At 45.5% G+C, this 23,727-nt stretch overlaps 1 protein-coding gene across 1 annotated transcript; it reads left to right on the top strand.

The window, feature by feature from the left end:
* Positions 1-4,123: 4,123 nt before the first annotated feature.
* LOC133921851 (cytokinin dehydrogenase 5-like) lies at positions 4,124-8,655 on the top strand. The gene is made up of 5 exons (XM_062366907.1): positions 4,124-4,974; positions 5,105-5,232; positions 6,309-6,578; positions 6,941-7,212; positions 8,042-8,655. Exons 1-5 carry the CDS (start codon positions 4,377-4,379, stop codon positions 8,382-8,384), a joined length of 1,611 nt encoding a protein of 536 aa, XP_062222891.1. The 5' UTR covers positions 4,124-4,376; the 3' UTR covers positions 8,385-8,655.
* The last annotated feature ends 15,072 nt before the right edge of the window (positions 8,656-23,727 follow it).

Raw genomic sequence — 23,727 nt, 5'->3', positions numbered from 1 at the left:
CAGTGATGACCTATCAGTCCATTCACTTTCTGCTTGTTATCAAAATTGCGCCCTCAATCTTACAACAAATAGACAAAGCACGAGGCAATTTTTTTAATTGGATATAAGCCGATCATAGGTGGAAAATACAAGGTGAGTTGGAAGAGAGTCTGCAGGCCTAAAAGACTTGGCGGCCAAGGTTTTCTTCAACTTAAGCTCGTTGGCAGAGCGTTGAGGAAAAAATGACTCTGGCAGGAGTGGTCTTCGCGCCCAGAAAGCCTGGGTTGACTCGCAGGTTCCTTATGGCAAAACAAATCAGCTACTCTTCGTGGTCGTCACTACCATACATATTGGTACCGGCAAAACAGTATCTTTCTAGCACTCGGCCTATGCCAAGGGTATCAGATCTTTGCCATCTCAAGAGCGAAGCTGTCGGTGACATAAGAACCAGGAGTCTCCGAGTCCTGAGGTCAGAATAGCAGAGTGCCACGTTGCGTCCTCTCTCGGTAGTTATCTTCCCGAGGTCCGAGAAAACCAAGTTCCGGGAGAGGGTGCTCGGGGCCATGAACAGTGGTCCCCGAGTACGCGAGTTCCCCGATGATCCGAGAAGACCAAGTTTCGGACGAGGGTGCTCGAGGCCATGAACAGTGGCCCCCGAGTACCCGAGTTCTCCCATAGTAAAAAAAGTCAGTTCCGGAGAGAGAGTGCTCGGGGCCGTGAACAGTGATCCGCGAGCATCCGAGTTCCCCGAGGACCAAGAGAGGGCATATCTGGGAGAGAGTTCTCGGGCCTGTGAACAGTGGTTCCCGAGCACTCACAGTTCTCTGAGGGCCTAAGAAGTCCTTCGCCGGTGGTCCCCACAATGGCTCGACGGTGAGGTGTCAATTGGTGAGAGGCCTGATGCTGCATTTAAGAGGCGCGTGGCCTGTCACTTCCAACCACTCCCCCACGCTTGCTGTCAGTCCTTGCCATGGTCTGGCAGGGAGGCGAGGGGACATTTAATGCGCGGGTCCCATCGCGTGTCATCCGGTGCGCCTCGGGATAACGTCGCAGAACTCGAGGCACACCGCCTGCCGCCCTGCTGTGTCAGGCCTGCTCTGACCGGGCAGGCACGCGGGGCCGCCTGGTGGACCATCCCCGCAGCGTTCGCCGAAAAGCAGAATGATCACGAACAAGACCGGACGGGGGGGGAGGGCGTTTTCAACCCTCCCCATCACCTCGAGCTGCAGCCCATGATGGTTGCTTTCCATTTATGGCGCCTTGGAACTTGCGCCATCCTTTCTGGGCACGCTACCTCCCCGACGGGTATATAAGCGGGGCGAGCTCCCCGGAGACGGAGGAAAAAAGACAGGTTTTTAGAACACCGAGATAGAAACCGAGACTTGGATCGACCGAAGAACAAGGAGCACGAAGCTCTAGACTTAGACAAACATTCTTGTAACATAACAGATCCTCAGAGAGATATTCTCAGAGCATTTATATCATACATACAGGAGTAGGGTGTTACGCTCAGTGCGGCTTGAACTTGTCTAAAAATCCCCTGAGCATTTACTTCCTCCTGCATCCGATCATTCCACTCCACCTGCATCTCATTTACTCCCATTTATTTCACGCACAAGGCGGGTTCAGAATCATCCCCCGACCGAATCTCAAAGGGGTCCCTCCGGATCCCCGCTTGAGAAGTTCACCCTCCAACAGAAGCTTAGCTCTCTCAAGGACGCTATTCTCCAAAGACCTTAGATTGCTAATATGGCCAACCTTCAACTTGTTACTCGTGATCACATTGACCAATTCATCTAGCTCTGGGGGGATGGGGACACCAACAATGTAGTTCTTCAGCCTGGCGCCTATGACTCCATCATCTGGAATTACTCAAATCAGGGATCTTGCACAGCTAGCTCCGCATACTCCATGATGTTATGTGGGTCCATCACAACAAACTTCAACCAGCTGATCTGAAAGGTGTGGGCGCTGCCGAAATGCAAATTCTTTGACTGGCTGACGCTTCATAATAGAATATGGATTGCGGATTGCCCATCCATCTTGACATGTGGCCACCCTGCTACTTGGTTCATGAATGGTGGACGTCCGTCACCCTTCTTCCAAGAAAGCTCTCATATCGCTCGTCATGCTTACCACCTAGGAAATCTAAAAAGAGAGAAACAAATGCATTTGAGAGGAAAAAAAAGGTCGGTGGCTCAAATCGTGGGATGGATCTTCGAGGAGGCGGACACTTGGGCTATCACCAGGGCACATCACTTAGTGCTTTTTCTTGCTAAGCCTTTCAGTTATGACCCCTTTTTTCTGGCCGTGTTTTCTTTTCGCATCTTTTTTGTTGTCTCTTTTTGCATTGGTATTGTCCTTCCTGTTTTTACTACCCGTCGGGTTCTCTATCTTATTAACACGATTCTAGCAGCTCTCGTGTCGGTTGAGTTTCAAAGAGCAGTAGCAGAGATACAAATGCATTGGGTTCTGAATAAATGTTCATGTTGTAGATTCTATCCATCTGCATTCAAGATACGGAAGAAGGGGAGGATCTTTCTTTTCGTTTGGTCGAGTGCTGATCTGAGATCTCCCTCAGGCCCCGTTTGGTAGAGCTCTGGGAGCTGATTCCGTTCCGGAATCACTCCCAGCGCTGCCAAACGGGCTGGTCGAGGAGTGATTCTGCTCGGGAATCACTTCCCGTTTTGTATAGCGAGGTGGGAGCTGAAAAAACTAGCTTCCACTTGATTCCCGACCGATTCTCCTCGATTTCAACACAATATCCTCTCAGAAATCACTTCCACTACTAGCATATCAAACGATTTTACAAACAGAATCACTTCCACCACAGAATCACTCCCACCCTACTTCCACCACAGAATCACTCTCACCACAGAATCAGAGCTCTACCAAACGGCTCCTCAGACCTGGGGAGCTTCTAAAGAGTAGCATAAACAATAGGGGAAAGAAAGTTTCAAGGTACATGGCGGGAGGAAACCAAGGTAAGATTGATTTACATACATCAATGTATGTAAGAGGAGAGATATTCTTAGCCTCTCATAGTCTCATCGCACATCAGTCGGATGGTATGAATATATCACTCTGCTCTAAGTGATGGACACAAGGTGAAAAAAGTATGGGACTTTTTACTCCTCCACATCTTTTATCTTTTCTTCTTCCTCTTCTCCCTTCTCTCCAGTGGGTTGCAAGCAGTAGAGAGCTTAAGCCCACCCATCCTCCTCCCCCGGTAGATCCGCCTCTGCTTACTTCCTAATTCCAGTAAAAAGTGAACAACTAACTCTTTTGTACGAACTTCTCGCGTAATTTACGCACCGGCGTAATTAGAATGAAACTATTACTTCCTGCGCAGATCCTTATCGGAGGATTCTTCCGAGCTGGACGCACCGGCCAAGTACTCCACTAGCTAGTCAGTCAGACGCTAAGGGCGTGTTTGTATGGTCGGCTCCCCTCATGCTTGTATCAGCGTGTGCAGTCGTTTGTGTTCAGCGCGTGTTTGGTTGCCTAGGCTAGTTCTGTCGTCTGCACCCGTGCGCGCAAACGCATCGAGCGAGCCTGGCTCCGCGCGTACGCGCCGGGGCTAGCTCACTAGATGAAAAAAATACTGTGCGTGATATTTTTTTTTATTTAATTTTAGATTTTATTTAGTGGTACAGAGTGATCTAAAATTTTTAAACATTTTCGTGGGCAAACTAGAGCTCACTATCAACCCATTTTAATTAATTTGATCTAAAAAATCTAAGTCAATATTTAATTAAAATTCTTCAAAAATTAAAAAAATTCACTAATATTCTTATCCTGTGATGTACTAATTTATAAAAATATTTTCAACCTAGTTGTTTAGTAAAAAAGTGAGTTTCTTTGTAATACAACGTATACTCATGCGAATAACCAAACACAATCTTTTCTCAGTCAGACTCAGCACGTACAATCAACCAAACAAACCCTCATGCATCAACTCAACTTAACCTGCATGACTCATACGAACCAGACTGAAAATATTCGGACAACCGAACAGACCCTAAAGAATTCGGCAAGTCACGGAGACGAAATGTGCATGAGTCATGACGCGCCTCCGATTCGGAGTTGTTCACGGCCCCATCCGTGCTCCTGTTCCCTTCCCTCGGCGCATCATCAACCCCCCCCCCCCCCCGCGCCTTTAACTTTCTCTCTCCTATCTTCCTCGGTCTCTCCCCTTCTCACTTCAACTAAGCCCCCGTTCCACCACCACCTCCTATAAATACACAACCTCGGCACAGCAGCGCTCGGCACAGCAGCGCCTCATTTGATAGTTTCTTTCTTCCTCCGGTGCTCAAGTGTTAGCTCCTCCAAGGAGGCCAAGAAACACGGAGTAACACAGGATAAGGCCACAAGGGATTCGTGATCGGCTACCGGCAATGGCACGGTGCTTGGTGTTCATGCTGCTGTTCCTCATCTCGACCGTCGGCCTGCCGGTCGAGCCGCCCGCCGAGCTGCTGCAGCTCGGCGACGTCGGGGGCGGCCGCCTCAGCGTCGACCCGTCCGACGTCCTCGAGGCGTCGCGGGACTTCGGGGGCCTCACCCGCGCCGAGCCGATGGCCGTGTTCCACCCGCGTGGGGCCGGCGACGTCGCGGGCCTTGTCCGAGCCGCGTACGGGTCCGCTCGCGGCCTCCGCGTCTCGGCGCGGGGCCACGGCCACTCGATCAGCGGGCAGGCGCAGGCGCCCGGCGGAGTGGTCGTGGACATGAGCCATGGCCCCGGCGCCGCGGCGCGGACGCGGGCATTGCCCGTGTACTCGCCGGCGCTGGGCGGGCAGTACGTGGACGTGTGGGGCGGCGAGCTGTGGATCGACGTGCTCAACTGGACGCTGTCGCACGGCGGGCTCGCACCGCGGTCGTGGACGGACTACCTTTACCTGTCCGTGGGCGGCACCCTCTCCAACGCCGGCATCAGCGGGCAGGCCTTCCACCACGGCCCCCAGATCAGCAATGTCTACGAGCTCGACGTCGTCACAGGTGCGCTGGCTTTTTTTAGCTAACCCTTCATCCGTTTCCCTCTATCCCTTCCGAACTCCTCGCGCGCGCGGCCGACGGCCGCGACATGCAAGCGCTCTCGATCGTTGAACTGACACACGTGCGTTGGCAGGGAAGGGAGAGGTGGTGACCTGCTCGGAGACGACGCACCCGGACCTGTTCTTCGGCGCGCTCGGCGGGCTGGGGCAGTTCGGGATCATCACGCGGGCGCGCATCGCCCTCGAGCGTGCTCCCCAAATGGTAACAACAACAACATTCTCTCTCTCACTCTCTGTGTCTGTGTGTGTGCACTGGTCACCTGCATCAATTAATTAATTCTTTATTCCAGATAAATTATACTCTTCTAATGGTTCCATTTGTTTCGTCGCCGCCGTTAATCTATCTGTAGCGCGCGTTGTCGCGGACTCGCGGTTCGAGAGGAGTGAATATCTCCCGTGCACCTTTCCCTCTCTCTCGTGTCTCGTGTGCCAACAGGGCAGGGCAGGGCGAGGGCTGCCGCTAGCTCTGTTGCGTGTGTGTCACCGGCCTCGCTTTCCAACTAAATAACTAATGACCTAATAGAGATCCGCAACGGACACGGATCCTCTCTGCATTAATGATGATTAACGCAGATGATTACTGTGTATACAGTAATATGAGTCAGCTGCTACAGTCCTCGTCATTAATTAATCACTGTTTGCTAACGATTACTGTAGCTGAAGTGTTTGATGCGGCTATACCACGGACCTGTACTGTAGCATCAGGTTTGTAGAGAGTATTGTAGCAGTTGATCCAATCCATTTATTTTCAAATCAACGGTTGTGGAGTGCATCTAATGTATTCTACTGTAGCTCTCTGCAGAGACCAGTGATCCGTGTCCATCAGCAACACTTGAGCCATGCAAGTGGCGAGCCCTTCCCTGCCCCTAACTTTTTGCTAGGTGCCACATGTGTTGCTAATTATACCCGGCTTGAGGAGGCGCGGGGCAGTACGACACGTATGCTAGCTTAACTACTCGTGTTGCTCGCTCCTGCGGCTGCTGGGTGGAAGGAAAAGGAACAGTCTTTGACACGTCGATCCATGGGTCCTCATCACCGATTGATCAACTTGTTCTGCTGACCGATTAGCAACCGTCGTCGTCGCAGCGTTTTAATTGTTTAGCTCGCGATCTTTTACAAGATCATATTCCCTACGTGCTTAGCCAACCAATCTCTCCATGCTAACCAATCAGCCTGTGATCTTACTACGATGGTTCAGAATTGTCTGGTCCGTACGGCGGCCGGAGTAATCTATAGTAGTTACTTATCGAGGTTGTGCATGGTCGTCGTTAATTGCAGGTTCGGTGGATCCGGGCGCTCTACTCCAACTTCACCGAGTTCACGGCGGACCAGGAGCGCCTCATCTCAGCCCGAGGCGGCCGCAGCCGGTTCGATTACGTCGAGGGCTTCGTCGTCGCCGCCGAGGGCCTCATCAACAACTGGAGGTCCTCCTTCTTCTCGCCGCAGAACCCGGTGAAGCTCAGCGCGCTCAAGCACCACTCCGGCGTGCTCTACTGCCTCGAGGTCACCAAGAACTACGACGACTCCACCGCCGGCTCCGTCGACCAGGTCCGTCGGCGCCGCTTTTCTTTCTTTCTTTATTAAAGTTGTTGCATTGCCTCCTCATGTGAGTGGTTTTTTTTAGGTATATTATGAAATGTTGGATAAGAAACCGCCCCATTTTTAGGGCGGCTGGCCAATCATTGGGGCCATGCTTTCAATTCGTTATAGGCGGTTTAGTCACTTATAGTATAATTCAAGCCCACGGAGAGGAAGATCTTGCTGCTAGATCTCATTGCGTTGGCAAAGCACTATTTTATCGACCACTATTTTATCCTGGTAGAACATACTACTTCGTCAAAGCTAGTGAGCTCGGAATATTAGCACGAAAAAGCAAACAAGGAATAAATTGCGGATTTCAAATTTTTCAGGAGGTGGATGCACTGCTGAGCGAGCTGAACTTCCTCCCCGGCACGGTGTTCACGACGGACCTGCCGTACGTGGACTTCCTGGACCGCGTGCACACGGCGGAGCTGAAGCTGCGCGCCAAGGGCATGTGGGGGGTGCCGCACCCGTGGCTGAACCTCTTCGTGCCGGCGTCCCGCATCGCCGACTTCGACCGCGGCGTCTTCCGCGGCGTCCTCGGCAGCAGCACCGCCGCCGCCGGCGGGCCCATCCTCATCTACCCCATGAACAAGCAGAAGTAAGTCAACTGGGCCCACGCACCTATGGCTACTTAATTACCTGCTTGCTCGATCCGCCTACACTCAGCGCGCGCGGGCGGCGCGCCACCGCCCATACATGCTCCCGTCCACATGCCGCGCGCACGCGCCAGCGCACGAGACGTCACGTTCCCGCGCCGTCCGACCGCGCCGATCTCACAGGCGGCGCGCGCACGGGCACGGCTTGCGCAGCGCAGGTGGCCGCCCGATCGCCTCGCTGTTGCGATCGAGTGTGCCATGATTGCTGCCACGCAAACAATCACTGGTAGCGACAGATTAGTACTCCTACGGCAGCAACAGATTGCCGCGGATTAATCAATTGCCGAACTGCGTTAGCCGAACCTGGCGCCTCGTTGAATGGCCGCAGACATACCGCGCACTAGGGCGACAGGGCCTATTCTATTGCGGTGCTACGCCAGTCACCGGCCGTCGATCTCGCGGCTGGTGGCGCCGACCCGGTTATTTTTAAGCCGGCGCCGCGAGGCCTTTACACGGCGCAACGGGCACGGCACAGTCAGAGTCTGCATTGCGTAGCTGAAACCCGATCTCCTTTACTTTGGGGTTAGTGGCCAGATGCCCAGATGCATCAATCAATCGTTGCTTTCAGCTTCAGCACATACACAAAAACAACCTAAAAAGCTAAAAAGACGTGCCGGAATCATCAGACTGATACTGCTAAAAACTGCTGCTTTTCCTACTCCGCTCCAACCTTTCGAGCCGATAAGGTCACTTACCAATAGTAGTAGCTAGCTCTAATAACTTGTGAACTGGACACTGGCCTGACCCGTGCTTTGTGATTGGTGCGTGCAGGTGGGACCCGAGGAGCTCCGTGGTGACGCCGGACGAGGAGGTGTTCTACCTGGTGGCGTTCCTGCGGTCAGCGCTGCCGGGCGCGGCCGGCACGGCGCAGAGCCTCGAGGCGCTGGAGCGGCAGAACCGGCGGATCCTCGACTTCTGCGCGCAGGCGGGGATCGGCGCCAAGCAGTACCTGCCCAACCACAAGGCGCAGCATGAGTGGGCCGAGCACTTCGGCGCCCGGAGGTGGGAGCGGTTCGCGCGGCTCAAGGCCGAGTTCGACCCCCGGGCCATCCTCGCCACGGGCCAGGGCATCTTCCGGCCGGCCGACTCGCCGGCGCTCGTGTCCGACTCGTAACTTAATTAAGTTGCTAGGTACATTACTAATTAGGTGCGTGCAGGTAGCTACAGCAGTAACCATAACAGAAATTAGTTGGTTGTTACGGTTAGTCTGATCGATGTACAAACGTGGGTGGCCTCATGTGTAGAGATATGCAGAGTTGTATTTCTCGGTGGCATGGCTATTATGATTGGTTCTGTACAGGGGAATTAATGAAATGCGTCGTGTTCATGCAACCGCAAAGCGATTTTTTATAATAAATATCAGTGCTGCCTCTGGTTGTTGTCAATCTCCAATGTTTCCCATGGTCCATGGCTACCAGCTAGGCTGATATTTAGTTAGGCCCTATGTGACAAGACTAGTGACACCTTAATTGCAAACAGGGAATCAGTTGATCAGCATGGAATAGGAACAGATTCGAAACAGGGTTGTCCATCCATGTCAATTCTGGCGCGTAAGTCAAACCGGAGAAGAAAATATCAACGGGGCAAAATGAATGGCAGAATGGACCAGTGGTTGGACGTAGTGTAGCTACATGATAGTAACAGAGAATGTGTCATGTCTGTGCGGCTATGTGCGTTTCTTTTTTTATGCGGCTATGTGCGTTTCAATAGACATCAGACTATCAGTGACTGCTTCGACTTGTACTACTGCTTGAATTCAAGCTGTAGGACACAGCTCTGAATAAGTGCAGCAGTGCATAATTCCTCATCAGCACAACATTTTGGTACGTCCCTGCCGCTGCAATTTCAGTAACTCACGCATCTAAGCTATTCGTCAGCCCAGGGCATTGCAACATCTGGCAGTGCACGTCCGTCATGCCATGCGAGTGGCGAAGGCCCAAAGCTCCAAGACAAACGCCACACGTCCCACTTCCATTACATATTGTTGGAGAATATTGCGAGGATGGTGACACATAAACACGAGAAAGGCCACGCGATTGGTGGTGGTAGACAGGGACGCCTCTGAGCAGGGGCACCGTCGCAGCGGCAGGAACACAGTCAGGTTCATGGCTCCTGCGCGGCGCCGGTGGTCCTCTCGCCGCCGATGTGTCACATGGAACTGGGGCATCTCGCCATTGACATATGCACATGCGCATGCACGTGTCAAGTCCGCGCATTCCATTGTACATGGTTTTGTCTCGAGCTTTGGCCATTAAAGATATATTTGTTTAGGTTTTTGCTTCTGTCTTTTCCAAGCAGGCTAAATAAATAGGATTATTAAAAAGTAGTTTCTAGTTTTAGCCTATTTTCAGAAGAATGAACTGAAAATTGAGAAGCTAACTGAGAGAAAAATGGTGAACTAAGAAATTAAAAAATTATTGTAAAATCAACCGCTAAAATCTAAAAATAATTTTTTTAGATAAATAAAAAGCACAACTTTTAAAAATAAAAATAAAAAACAGAAGTCTAAACAAACGAACTCTAGCTATGCTCAGGAGCCGTCCGTCTGGCAGGAGCACGAATGCTGTGGTCATCTAATCTGCTGCACCAAGAACAAACAGTTAATTCGATTGTACCATGAATATAGATGTTTTTTTTAGAAACATTGAACAGAGGTATAATTTGGCAAAGCCTGTCTGGTGATCCATACCAAAAAGTAAATGCGTCCAGACGTGGAGTCTGTCTGTGGTGTTGCAATCCGTCGTACGTGAATAGAAAGGCCAAAATGGGCGATGCTGCTTGCCGGCCCCCGCTGTGGTGTGATCCCCACTATGATGTTTGGTGCTGCACTAGGATCAGGATGTCGCTGTGATTGGTGACCGAGTCTGAACTCGAATTGTTGGCAGCAGTATGATTGATGATTGTTAGATGTACTACCTCCCGTTATAAATACTCAACGTTTTGACCTAAAATTTGATTAAATTTTTAAAATTTTAACAGTCGATAGTTTCTAAAATATTTAATTTAAAAATATAAAAATTATATACGTAGATCTATTTTGAAAAATAATTTTATAATATTATATTTTTATTATATATTATAATTATATTCTAATAAAAATAGCAGACAAAGTTGCACATCGAAACCCGTAAAAATCAAAAAATGTCATGTATCTATACTATATATTATCGAGTCAAGAATCCGCGTACTCCCGGACCACATGCTACTGTAGTACTGTAGCGCCATAGCTCAGCCGTCCAACAACGATCCAACGGAGCCCGCGCGCCAGAGCCCTCGTGCTTCCACGTTGCACCGGACGTGGCCCTTGCCGATTGGTGGCTCGTGCCTTCCGGCCGGCCACTGACCGGCTCGCAGCACGTGCGCCACGCGCCGTCCGCCAGCTCACTAGCTAGCAAGAGAGAAGCTAATGAGTATACATGCATGTTCATGTTTTTTATTTATTTCTTAATTTTATTTACGGTATAAGAGTGATCTAAAAAATTCTAAATATTTTTATGAGCAAACTAGATCTCACAAGCAACTCATTTTAATTAGTTTGATCCAAAATCATACGCCAATATTTAATTAAAATTCACCAAAAAAAGTCCTACTTTTATAACTTCTAGCTATTTTTAATGTCTCAAATAAATTCCAATTTTTTTTTAAAAAAATCACTAATATTCTTTACATGTGATATACTAATTTTAAAAAATATTTTTAAGCCTAGAATATTTGTAAAAAAATAACTTCCTTTATAATACTTTATTTATATATATTTTTATCATTTCATATGAATTCTATCATGGATGCATTGTTTGCGTACCATCTCTGAATCACTAACTCGCTAACAAGAAAGGTCGTTGTGCAGCACCAAGAGGGATTTTATGAGATATAGCATGAGTGTATTGGACCCTCCCTAACCTTTGATAAATTTACAATATATAAATAAAATTACATACATAAGATTACAACATATATACATAGTTATATAAAGATCTTACATCCATGACCAACCGAATAAATTAAACAAAATACAACATCCTAAACCCAGGATGCCTTGGCCCATTCGGCATGTGGACGTAGGTTGCTCCAAGTTTACATAAGTCCGCGTCTCCTGCAAAAATACGTAGTTAGACAACAAAATAATATGTGTTTTATATTTTGACCCTTGATTTCGTTACATATCATACTTCCTACTGTTAAAAAAACATTCCAAACACTATATATTGATTAGGTCAAACATTTCAACCTGATCCAATGGGTCCTGAACCCATCAATCTAGACTCTAACTAGGTGGATCACGATAGAAAAAAGAAGGTATTTCAGAGTATTTTTATTTTTGAGAAATGAATATGCCGAAATAAATATTAGTTATATTGATAAATCGATTGAAATAATCTAAAATCCATAGAAAAACATCTAGAACTCAAAAAAAAAAATATTAAACCAATTTTGTTGGATTCGTATTTCTGTCATCTACATTTCAAAATTATATGCATGTATGAAATTGATACTGTTTTTACTATAATTAACTGAATGTGTTAAATATTGAAAAAATCATATCTAAATCCTGAAATGCCCAAAATTAGTGAACCCAATTTGTTTAGACTTCTTTTGGCATGCTCTGTACATGAAAACAAAAAAGTTCAATCACGAAAAGCAGAACGGGTGCGGCATAGCGCGTCTTCTGCTCTAATTTTTTTAGTCTTCTTTTATCAGACAACATTACCATAATCGTATTGCACAGACATTATCTCCTCTGCTCTAACCAGGTACTAAAATTCCACGGGTGCGCATAGTCGCGCCAATCAACCTAGTTTCTTAACAGAAGGAGTAAGATTTTGATTCCGTTCGATGTTTGGTGACATCACAAACCAAAGCTTTGCACATGTAATTAGTTGATGGTGCCTTCTAGCAACGAAGGCCCTAGCGTCGCTTGTTAGGTGACTTGGGAGCAACATAACCACGCCGCCCACCTCCCCTTCAATAGCAGGCTAGGCATGACCGCCATTGCCATTTCCATCCGACGATGGTGGCGTCAGCCAGTGACAAAGCCAAGCGGTCTTCGTCGTGGCCTCCCTTCCTCACTCCCTTCATCTTCTAGATCCGATGGCGGTGACCATTTTTGGTGACCAGATCCTCTTCGGTTTGGTGTCATTTCACAGTGGGCGCCTGGTATCTTGCACCACCGCCATGTTTCCACGCGTTGGTACTCATGGCAAATCTTCACGTCGTCATTGGGGCCTTCGTGGTGGCACCCAAATCTACTCGCTGCCGACTAGATCTAGCTGCTGCCTCCAGCTTTCGCATGACGGCGAGTGGCGGCGGCCGACGCGCCACCATGGCTTTCCGCATGGCGATACACATTGACGGGTAGCGCGTCGCCTGAGCTCCCATCGACCGCCCTTTTGAGTGGCCTGGCGCGGCGCCACACACCATGACATCTTGTTGTGGTTTCACACGCATGGAACTTGTTCCAGTGGCAGCTCTTTCCCGATTCGGTGTGTTAGCTCCTTGCATCAGCAACGGTTATGATCCGTGCATCAGCATCTCAGATCTAAGGGCTCCTGCATGGCAACAGCCTACCTCCGTCGGTGGTGGTGGTTAAGCATTCATCATCACGCGCATCTAGATTGAGACAGTACCGTTATCCAAATTGAGTCTGCTCGCCCTCGTGCGCTTTGTCGTACCTGGGGACACCAGTCCTGCAGATTGTATGCGCTGCCTCATCCTATGTGCCATCTTCACGCGTTGCGTGGGTGGTGGTACTAGGGTCACAGGGGCGGACAAGTTCGAACTCTGGGCATTGCTCGGTGAGGCGCATGGTCGACCGACTCGTTTGTGGTGGCGGCCAGAAGTTCTTGACCCATTGTCAGGATACTCGCGATGATTATTCGCAATATCTTTATTCACAATATCTTCATGGGCCTGGGTAGTGCCTGCTGACGTTTCCAGCCTCCCTGGACCAATTTGGCTCATCTCGTATTTTGGTTCCCTTCGTCCTAATTGGGTGCGAGAGCACTGGGCGAAAGCCCTGATCGATTTTGTACTCGGCATTCTCCTAATTAACCGAGTTAGATGTGTATATCTTAGCTATGCAAAGGTTAGAGACGAACTCCTATACAATTTGTTCCCACTTGATATAACAATAGGAGTCAATAATGTTTCCATTATCGAAAAATAATAATTTTAGTCGGTTATTTTTAGCAGTCCAAAAAGCATACGTGCACAAGAATTATGCAGGATGCCAGGACTAGAAACAATTGTGATGGGCGGTAGAAAGGTTTTCCACACGATCATTTGAAGTGATTTCGATCTAGCCATAACCAACTCGATGATCACCACTCAGAGGTTCAGGAGTCACAGCCACAGAGCAACTGGACCAAACAGTACATTTATCATGTTTCTGGGCGCGCCCCTTTCAATGCTGAAAGTCCAAAGCTGAGTTCCAGTTTCAGCCCAGGCTGGTGGGGTGATTGAAGCACCTTGTGCAGCTGTGTGCCCTGCAACCCCATCAACAGGCCCATAAGCTCATAATACATACAGAACTTACCTAAAAATATCTAGTTTCCAGGTCTTCACTGATGTACCACTTCATGCACAACACAGTTGAAACCCATCATCACATATTTGCTTTATTTTCTTTAGAATGGAATATATGTGAGAATTTTATTTACATTATATATTTTTATATTCTAATATTTGCAAAAATACACTGTCATTTAAAAATATTGCACATCTAGGCTACCATCGCCCGTTAGATAGGCAATATCAAGATGCCGCCCTTCCAACGGACGACAACTTTAAAAAAATAAAGGTGTCGCCCATTCAATGGGCGACACCTTTAAAAAATTAAAAAATATTGTGTTCCATTGTTCTCATTGTACAAATCATAGTTTTGTCTGATTTTTTTTTTGAATTCCAGAAAAGGGGATTGCCACATGTTCAAATACTTGTGTGGCTAGCAACACATTCTTCAGATCCATCTCCATCTTTCATTGACACTCTTATATCTGCTGAGCTCCTAGATCCACAATTAGACCCCCTTAGCTATGGGCTGGTCCAGGAATTCATGATGCATGGCCCATGTGGGGCTATGAATCTTCATTGCCCATGTATGAAAGAGGGTTTTTGTTCCAAGAGGTTCCCAAAAACTTTTAATGCTGATACTTCTATTGATGACACAGGGTTTCCTCAGTACCAACGCAGAGACAATGGGTTAACTGTTAGAAAAGGCCGTTATGACCTTGATAACAGATGGGTTGTGCCGTACAATCTGGCCATCTTGAAGAAATATCAAGCACATATCAATGTCGAATGGTGCAACAAGACTAATTTGGTCAAATACCTCTTCAAATATGTGACCAAAGGCCATGACAAAGCTACGTTTGCCTTTGTGGATGCTTCTGCAGATGCTGCGCCTCAGCCTGAAGGCAGAGACGAAATTGCAGACCATATAAGATGCAAATACTTATCATCCTGCGAAGCCATGTGGCGATTGCTAGGTTTTGAGATACATGGTCGTATGCCTGCAGTTGAACGGCTTGCTGTTCACATGCCTGGTATGAACATTGTTATATTCCATGAGGGAGCTACCCTTGGAGATATTGTTGAAAACCCCGACAGATATAAGACCACATTAACTGAATGGTTTACGGCCAATCAAACCCATCCATATGCAAGGTCTTTTACTTACTGCGACTTCCCTACCTATTATAGATGGCATCCTGATGCAAAAACCTGGATTGCAAGACAGAGGTCACCAAAAGTTGGTCGCATCTATAATGTGCATCCAAGCACATGTGAACTCTTTTATCTGAGAATGCTTCTTATGGTTGTGGCTGGTGCCATCGGCTTTGACAACCTTACAACATACAATGGTATTGTACATGATACCTTCAGAGAGGCATGCCAAGCTAGAGGTTTAGTCGGTGATAACACCGAATGGTATATGTTGTTTGATGAAGCTATTATATGGGCATCTCCATAGCAGCTAAGGCACCTGTTTCTTATTGTTTTGGTTTTCTGTGATGTTGTTAATGCTAGAATGTTATTTGATAAGTACTGACGGTATCTTGCTGATGATATAGCATATCGAATCTGCCTGTGCCTACGCAACCCTCAATACTATATTCCATATTGCCACCTACAAGCACATCTACTCAATGAACTAACGATTTTATTCTCAAAAGCTGGTGTGAACCTGTCTTCATACAACCTCTCTTCTGAGGTACTTCCTCAGTCTTATGCATATGGCAACATGCTGGTTGCTGAGGAGTTGGCATATGACAAATCCCTTCTGGCAACATAGTCCATTACTCTATCCTCTACACTAAATCAAGAACAACGTTCTGTTTATGATACAATTGTTGCTGCTATTATTTCAAAAGAGTCTGGCACCTTCTTTATCTCTGGCCATGGTGGCACTGGAAAAACCTATGTCTGGAATGCCATTATAGCAAAGCTTCGAGCCGAAGGTGAGATAGTCCTAGTAGTCGCTTCTTCTGGAGTTGCCTCTCTTTTACTTCCTAGTGGTAGAACTGCACATTCTAGGTTCATAATACCTCTCGACTTAAATGAGCGTAGTATATGCAGCATTAGCCGTAGGACTATGCTTGCAGATCTCATCAGTAAGATAGCTTTGGTGCTATGGCATGAAGCACCCATGACTCATAGGCGCTGTTTTGAAGCATTGGACCACACAATGCGTGACATCCTATCGATCGATGACCCATCACTTGTTGATGTTCCTTTCGGTGGGAAGTTGGTTGTCCTAGGCGGTGATTTTAGGCAATTCCTTCCTGTTATTGCAAGAGGTACCAGGTCTGACATTGTAAGTGCATCGCTTGTTATGTCCCCAATTTGGCAGCATGTCATGGTTCTCAAGCTATGCACAAATATGAGGCTCACAAATACTGCTCTAGCTGCTTCTCGAAGACACAACCTTGTTGTTTTTGCTCAGTGGGTGCTAGATGTTGGTAATGGTGCCATGTCAAAGAAACCTGGTGAAGCACATTCCACCTGGCTGCAAATACCCCTGACCTCCTCCTGGCACCTTCAGATAATAATCTATGGACAATTATATAATCCACTTATGATTCCTTCTCCACCATGTATTCAGACACAGCATACCTTACTGCTCGTGCAATTATATGCCCAACAAATAGCATAGTCGATGAAATCAACGATGTTGTCTTTGGTCAAGTCCCAGGTGAAACCAGAGAGTACCTAAGCTATGACACTATTTCTAAAACAGCTAACTACATCGCACATGTTGATATCCTGTATCCGCCTGAATTTCTCAACTCAATAACAGTAAACAATTTTCCACACCATCGTCTGCGCTTAAAAATTGGGATGAGAATTATTCTGCTTCGCAACATCAACCAATCTATCGACCTTTGCAATGGTACCAGGCTCATAGTAACCAAGCTTGGTAATCGTGTGCTAGAAGCCCGCATACTAACCGGCACAAATGTTGGCCAAACATTATGTATCCCTAGAATTGTGCTGAATTCAACGAGCCCCAGGTGGCCTTTCACGTTGCAGTGACGCCAATACCCTGTCCGGCTCTCATATGCTATGACTACCAACAAGAGCCAAGGCCAGACCCTCTCTAAGTTCGGCGTCTATCTTCGAGCTCCTGTTTTCTCACATGGGAAACTATATGTAGCTATATCAAGGGTTACTTCATGAGAAAGCCTCAAGATCCTTATTGATGACGATAGTGGCTCTCCTGCAAAGGAAACAAGAAATATTGTTTACAAAGAAGTCCTTGCACATGTATAGCCTATACAGATATGTTACAGCAAATGTTGCTCACTTTTGTCACTTTTGGAGTTGTAATTATGTGATGTACTGATTAGCCTCTCTGCCGCCAATATATATATATATGTATATATATATATATATGTATATATATATACGTATATATATATATGTATATATATATATATACGTATATATATATATACGTATATATATATATACGTATATATATATATATACGTATATATATATATACGTATATATATATATACGTATATATATATATACGTATATATATATATACGTATATATATATATATATGTATATATATATATACGTATATATATATATATATATATATATATATATATATATATATCGGTGTTTGTTCTATTACCATATACCCAGGTTCCTTTACATTATGTGCTTCCTGTACTGATACATTGTTCCCCGCATGCCTTTTTGCTCTTTCATGTGTTCTCCTCTATTTTCCCTCGATGTATGCATATATTATTACCATCTTGCATGCGTTATTTTGTTTTGATCATGTTACCATTTCCTTCTGTCCGCCTACTCCTCTCAAGGAGATCACTCAGCGGCACCACAGGTGGGGTATACGAGTCAGGATAACAAGCTTATGGGACTGTCAGGAACAGATTGAGCCATTTAAGGTGTACCGTATTGATTTTGTAATGATTGACAACGAGGTCTGTACTCGCTTGCCCATGCATCAATTATATTTCGATCCAAATATTTACCTACATATCTTATCATGTTTCACACGCTTTGATTCAGTAATGATGATATTTAGAAACCATATCCTCTATTTACCTTTCCTAAAAACTCCTGATAAAGGATCATCTTTACCCCCATACATACTGCAAAGTACTCTGTAACCATTGTATGCAGCGTACACACAGAAATCTCCATGGGGTGTGATGTTACCTTGTGAATATCAATATACCTATGCCTGTCGGCAAAAGCCTATCATAGGTAGCTGAACCATTTTCTTACATAACCCCTGTTGTTTACCACGTTATACCACTATAACAATGGACCTTTACATCGGATCAATACAACCTTTGCTACCTTGTTGTTCTGTCATATGCATACTGCATCTCAGATACTATGAACCTTTCATTACTTCCATTCAAAAATAGCCTTGATTAAAGATGACCAAATGGGCCACTCGGGTCGGCCCGGCACGGGCCCAGCTCGGCACAACCCGAAAACGGCACGGCACGATAGGCCCGTTTACTGTAACGGGCCGTGCGGTGCCAGCCCGCGTGCCGAGTTGTCGGCCCACGGTACGGCCCAGCTTTCACCGTGCCGTACCGGGCCGGCCCACGGCACGACCGGCACGGTGGAGGCATGACGGGCCAGGTCAGCATGGTGGAGGCACGACGGGCCCGGCCGGCACGGTGGAGGCACGCTCGGCCCGCCAGCACTCCGAAAATAGAAAACAATAAAAAATAATAGCTAAAAAATTCCAAAAAATCAAAAAAATTATAGAAAATAAATAAATAAGAGCTTTATTGATTGGTTGCCTCGTTAAAAACATTTCTACTAGAAGGAAAAAAGAGTACAACATATGATTATGCTCCGAAAATTACATGGTTTCATTAGAAACCCCAGAATTTTGCTTGCAATATTTAATATACTTCCTCAAGTGTCCCGTTCCATTTGGAGATCTGACACCTAATTCATTGCTGCATATATTATACTTAGCAAATCTTACCTGTTCCCCGTTAATTTCTCTAAAGACATTTTCAAAATGTTACCACACCCATGATCATGCACCCGAGTTCTCGGCGTCTTGATCCATGAATTGAAATATGGAATTGATTTCTTGATGTGAAGTGGTCGATCAGATCACATGGAGTTTGAGATGGTATTTATATGCCAAGACCAGAGGTGGGTAGGGTGGGTCCGTGGGGGTTATTTAAAAAAAATAAAGAAAAAACATTAATAAAATAAAAAACTTAGAAATAATAGGGACACATAATTAATTCTAAAAATGAGCTTTATTGATAGGTTGCCTCATTAAAAACCTTTCTAGCAAAGAAAAAAAGAGTATAACCTAGCTCAGAAAATTTGAAATTACACGTTCTCATCAGCATCTAGATACAAATTTTGGAATGATTTTTCAAGCTCAGTGTTCTCTACAGTGTGTTGCATTCGTGCTTCAGCTTGTTCCTAATCTTTTACTATGGTGAGTATTTCAACCATCTCACTTGACAAATTTGTTCTTCTCTATTCGATTATCCTTCTAGTAAGACTGAAGGCAGCCTCAGAAGAAACTGGAAATACAGGAACCGTTAACAAATCTCGCGCTAACAGTAAAAGCACTCGATAATTCGTCTTGTGCTCATGCCACCATTGCAGTATGTTGAAGTTTTCTTGTTCATGGTTGATAACGTCACTGTCGATGAAGGCAGTTAGCTCCCCTCCGGATGTTGGAATTCCGGTGCTCGTAGACGATCGTGACGAAGAGTCTGAACTTTTTGATGAAGAACCTGCACCAAATATCTCCCCCCACATTGTCGTCTTCTTACTTGTTGTGGGTGCTAGTAGAGGTTGTGGTAGGCGAACTCCGCCATACTTTGTCTCATATTTACTATAAACTTCGAATAACTTAGAACGAATATTAGTATAATAATTAGAATAATCGTGGCCAAGAGCATCACCTAGAATTGCAAGAACTCTACATAAAGCTGTAATTTTAGCTCTAGGATCTAAAATAAAGGTAAATGCATACAACAAAGGAATTTCTTTCCAATACTTTAAGAATTTAGATTTCATATGAACTACACAATCTCTTAGAAGATTGTCATTTTCATAGTTGTTTAAATGAGTAGCAATTTCAACAATATTATGCACTACTAAACAAGATGTTGGATAATAAACTCCTGATAAACTCACGGTTGAATCATAAAAAAATTCAAGAAACTCCAGTATCCTTTCGGCAACATACCAATGCGCTTCCGTGAGTAAAGTTTGACCACATGCTGATGGTAATGTGTATGAATAAACACACCAAATGTGCTCTTATATGGTATAATATTTTTAAGCATCAAGAAAGTAGAGTTCCATCTTACCGGCATATCCGCAGCAAACTTACGTGGTCGCACACCCATTGCAACACAGTAATGTTTATATGCTGCAATTTGTTGGTTAGAGAAGTTCACAAAAGATATTGCAGTACGAAAATCGTCTAGGTATTGCAACAACCTCTTCAAACCGGATTTTACTATAAGATTGATAATATGACAAGCACAACGTTGATGTAACAAGAAAGATTCAGCATAGGTACTAAACAACGGAGTAAGAATATCCATTGCTCTAGAATTTGCACCGGCATTATCTAAAGTGATAGAAAATATTTTATTCGTGAGACCAAAGTCTGCAAGTACTTGAGATATTTTTCAGCAATATTTTCACCGATATGCGCGTTGTTAATCAACCGAAAACCTATTATTCTCTTTTCTAATTCCCAATCATTATTAACAAAATGAGCAACCACACTAAGATAATCCTCTCTAGCCCTGCCAATATGTCCGAGGTCAAAGCAACTGAAAATGTACATGTTTGCAACATTTCTTTAAGCTTGCTACGACACGCATTGTAGTATTTACCATATCCCTACTAGTTATCTGTCTAGAAACATGCGTGAACCTAGGATTATGAGCTTGCTTAGTGCAATCTTCAAATGTAGCAGACTCACCGATATTGAGTGGTAGATCCGCTCTTGCAATGAAGTGACATAGCTCTTTTCGAGCATTGGCAGAGTCGTACTCCCAATGACGAACAGAGCCGTCGGGGTTGTACTGCAACACCGTCTGCTTCATGGCTGCTCCACTCTTTCGCTTGCAACTTGTGGCGTGCCTCTTCAAGTGCCCCGTTCCACCCGAGGGCTTTGCAAATAATTCATGTTTGCAAATATAACACCTAGCATACCTGACACTTACCCAATCTTCCTCTTTGTAGAACTTTTCAAAGTCTTGCCAAACTTTGGAAGTACCGGCTCTTGATCTTTTAGACCCGATGCTTGCTAATGTGTGCGCACTTGTAGAGCCTGACGATGGAGGTGCTGCTGCATCACCTGCATGTGAACCAAGTGGAGGTTCATCGTCGGGTCCATCATCACCTGCAACACTGGTATCAAAGGGGCCGTAGTCCCCTGTGAGTCCTTGGAGAAAACAAATCATGATCTATGGATGTATCATGATCACCGGTATCCATGATCAATGTCGAATGACACTACAAAAATTGCAAATATTCAGAGTTAGAAATAATCAAATAATAAAACTAATAATAAAATAAGACTCAACAACGATGCAAAAAAATCACCAAGATTTCTTCAACTTCAAGACAGCAGGTCAGCAGGATGACGGTTTTGGAATTGCTCGGATTTTTTTGCAACAATTCAAATTAATTTTGCCAAATTATCGCTAATTCTCAAAAACTTTGAGACAAGAATGAGAGGAGGAAACAAGAGAGAAAATGGTGTTGTTGGTGTGGAATGGAAGGGCAGGGTGCTCATCTATTTATAGACGAAAAATGGTGATTTTTGCAAAAAAATTTGAATATTTTGGAGCTCAAACGGTCACAAAACGGCTATAAAATTCAAAAATATCGGGTTAACAGGTTAAACGGCCCGTTTAACCTGTTAAACCGCATGCCGACCGGGCCGTGCTGGGCCGGGCTGGCCTGACGTGCCGCACGCTCGGCCTAGGCACGGCCCGAGGCTTCGTGCCGTGCCGGCCCAGCCCGGCCCATCTACGCTCGGGCCAGGCCGTGCTTGGGCCGTGTCAACAGTGTCGTGCCTCGGGCCGGCCTATGTTGCACTGCCCATTTGGACATCTTTAGCCTTGATGTTACCTTAGGTTGTACCATTGTGCTTTGTTGCCAAATTAATGTAACATGCTTAGATTGCTCCTTTTATTTTTTGATCAAATTGTTGGATACATTCAGTCATTGCTTTGTACCCATCCCTATTCCTTCCTAGGGTACCAGGGTGGAGGAATGTATCCCAGAACGATGGCTTCAATAATTTAAACCATTCCTTCAAAAAAGTAATATCCATGATATCAGCTACTTTGAAGTTGCTGCATCCAAGAAGACCTACAAGTGCATTGGTCATTATATTATGGCAAGGTTTACCAAGGCTACAAGAGTTAGAGAGGTTATCCAGCAGCCTCAGGAGTTCCCAATTTATGCATATGAACCTGTGCCATATTTTGTTCTGGTGCAGCACATCAACAAAAATGTTCTTTTATCAGGTATACAGCCTAGATCACCACTGTATACCTCCCTACATTTGCACTTACTTTCTATGTGTTGTTGCCTGTGTATAATCTTTGTAAAACAATTCTGTTGTGCAGATTTTTTATAAAAATTGTTGCTATCGGTGGTGTCATGACAGCAAACACCAAGAATGGTCCAAAGTTAAAAAGAAACATCCATATCAGTGATGGCAGGTTCTATTTCATATCCTTTTATTATTCATACTGCGTGTCCACTATATAGTTCGTCTTCCCTAATGCCACCTACTAAAAATGCTATCCCATTTCAGCAACAAAGTGATTATCACTCTGTGGCAAGAACAAGCCCAGGCCTTTGATGGCGAGCGCCTGCGTGATGCATCAGCTACTGCTGCATTTTATGTGCTATTCGTTGGTATGACTGTGGGGGCTTTTTCAGGTGCAGCATTATGTTGTCATGCATATTACCTTATCTACCACAAGTTATGCCTCCAAACACAGTGCATACTGCTCACCCAGCTTTGTATATATAATGTACATTTTCCCAGGATATATTGCCCTCCAAGGAATCTCAGCAACCAAATGGTATATCGATATACCAATCCCTGAAATCGCAGCGCTCCAATCCATGTAACACCACCTTTTATACCTTTATATATCTCAGGTCTATCTCCATCCTGTATACAACTGCACAAGCACTGCACCATCCATTACCACCCTAATTACAGCCTGCTCACTGCACAGCCTAGCAAATCAGCCACACCAAATTGAATGGCTCGAAGGAAACCCTGCCATGCAAAACCCGATCGCTACAATAGTCGACAATCTTGCCAACCTTATTCCCAATGATGCCCTGGTATCATAGCCGTTGCTTACTACCTCTGCTTATTTTTTGCTGTTCAAGCTTTTTACACCTAACCAGTAATATCGATGTTACAGGGACATACCTATATTGTGACCATCCTTCTCAAAAACTGGTTCCTAGGGAGTCCTGGTGGTATATGTCATGTGGAACTTGCTGGAAAAGAACTGATCTCGATGATGATTCCTACAAATGTCCAAGATGCTCCAACACAGAGGCAGAACCATGTTTTGTACCATTTCCATGCTGTTTTACCTGCCTTCATCCTCCAGATTCACTGCTACTTCGTGCTTCCATATATCACTATACAATTTATATTAAAGATACAAGATTACATACTATGGCACCGGTCCATGTGCATCCCAATAATCTAACCCGTGGCTTGTATGTTTCATATTCTTTGGGAAGATGGGCCACCAGCTAATTGGAAAGCCTCCCACGGTCCTAATTGCGGCAGGAAACACTGACCCAGCCTATGTCCCGCCAGAGATAAGAAGCCATATTGGGAAAACTTATACCATGACCGTAGAGATGACAACGGGTTCCCTCCAAAGCATTGACCCAACATTCCAAGTCCAATCCC

This window comes from Phragmites australis, chromosome 1, assembly GCF_958298935.1.
Source record: "Phragmites australis chromosome 1, lpPhrAust1.1, whole genome shotgun sequence".
In the NCBI taxonomy this organism is placed as follows: domain Eukaryota; kingdom Viridiplantae; phylum Streptophyta; class Magnoliopsida; order Poales; family Poaceae; genus Phragmites; species Phragmites australis.
The sequence above is the reverse complement of the archived record's forward strand: the minus strand, read 5'-3'. Positions and strand labels throughout refer to the sequence as shown.

Bases quoted from the DNA above. Each gene is read 5' to 3' on its own strand.
- LOC133921851 (XM_062366907.1), top strand. From the start codon at position 4,377: ATGGCACGGTGCTTGGTGTTCATGCTGCTGTTCCTCATCTCGACCGTC. The intron at 6,579-6,940 runs GTCCGTCGGCGC...CAAATTTTTCAG, and splicing joins CCGCCGGCTCCGTCGACCAG to GAGGTGGATGCACTGCTGAG. The intron at 7,213-8,041 runs GTAAGTCAACTG...TGGTGCGTGCAG, and splicing joins TACCCCATGAACAAGCAGAA to GTGGGACCCGAGGAGCTCCG.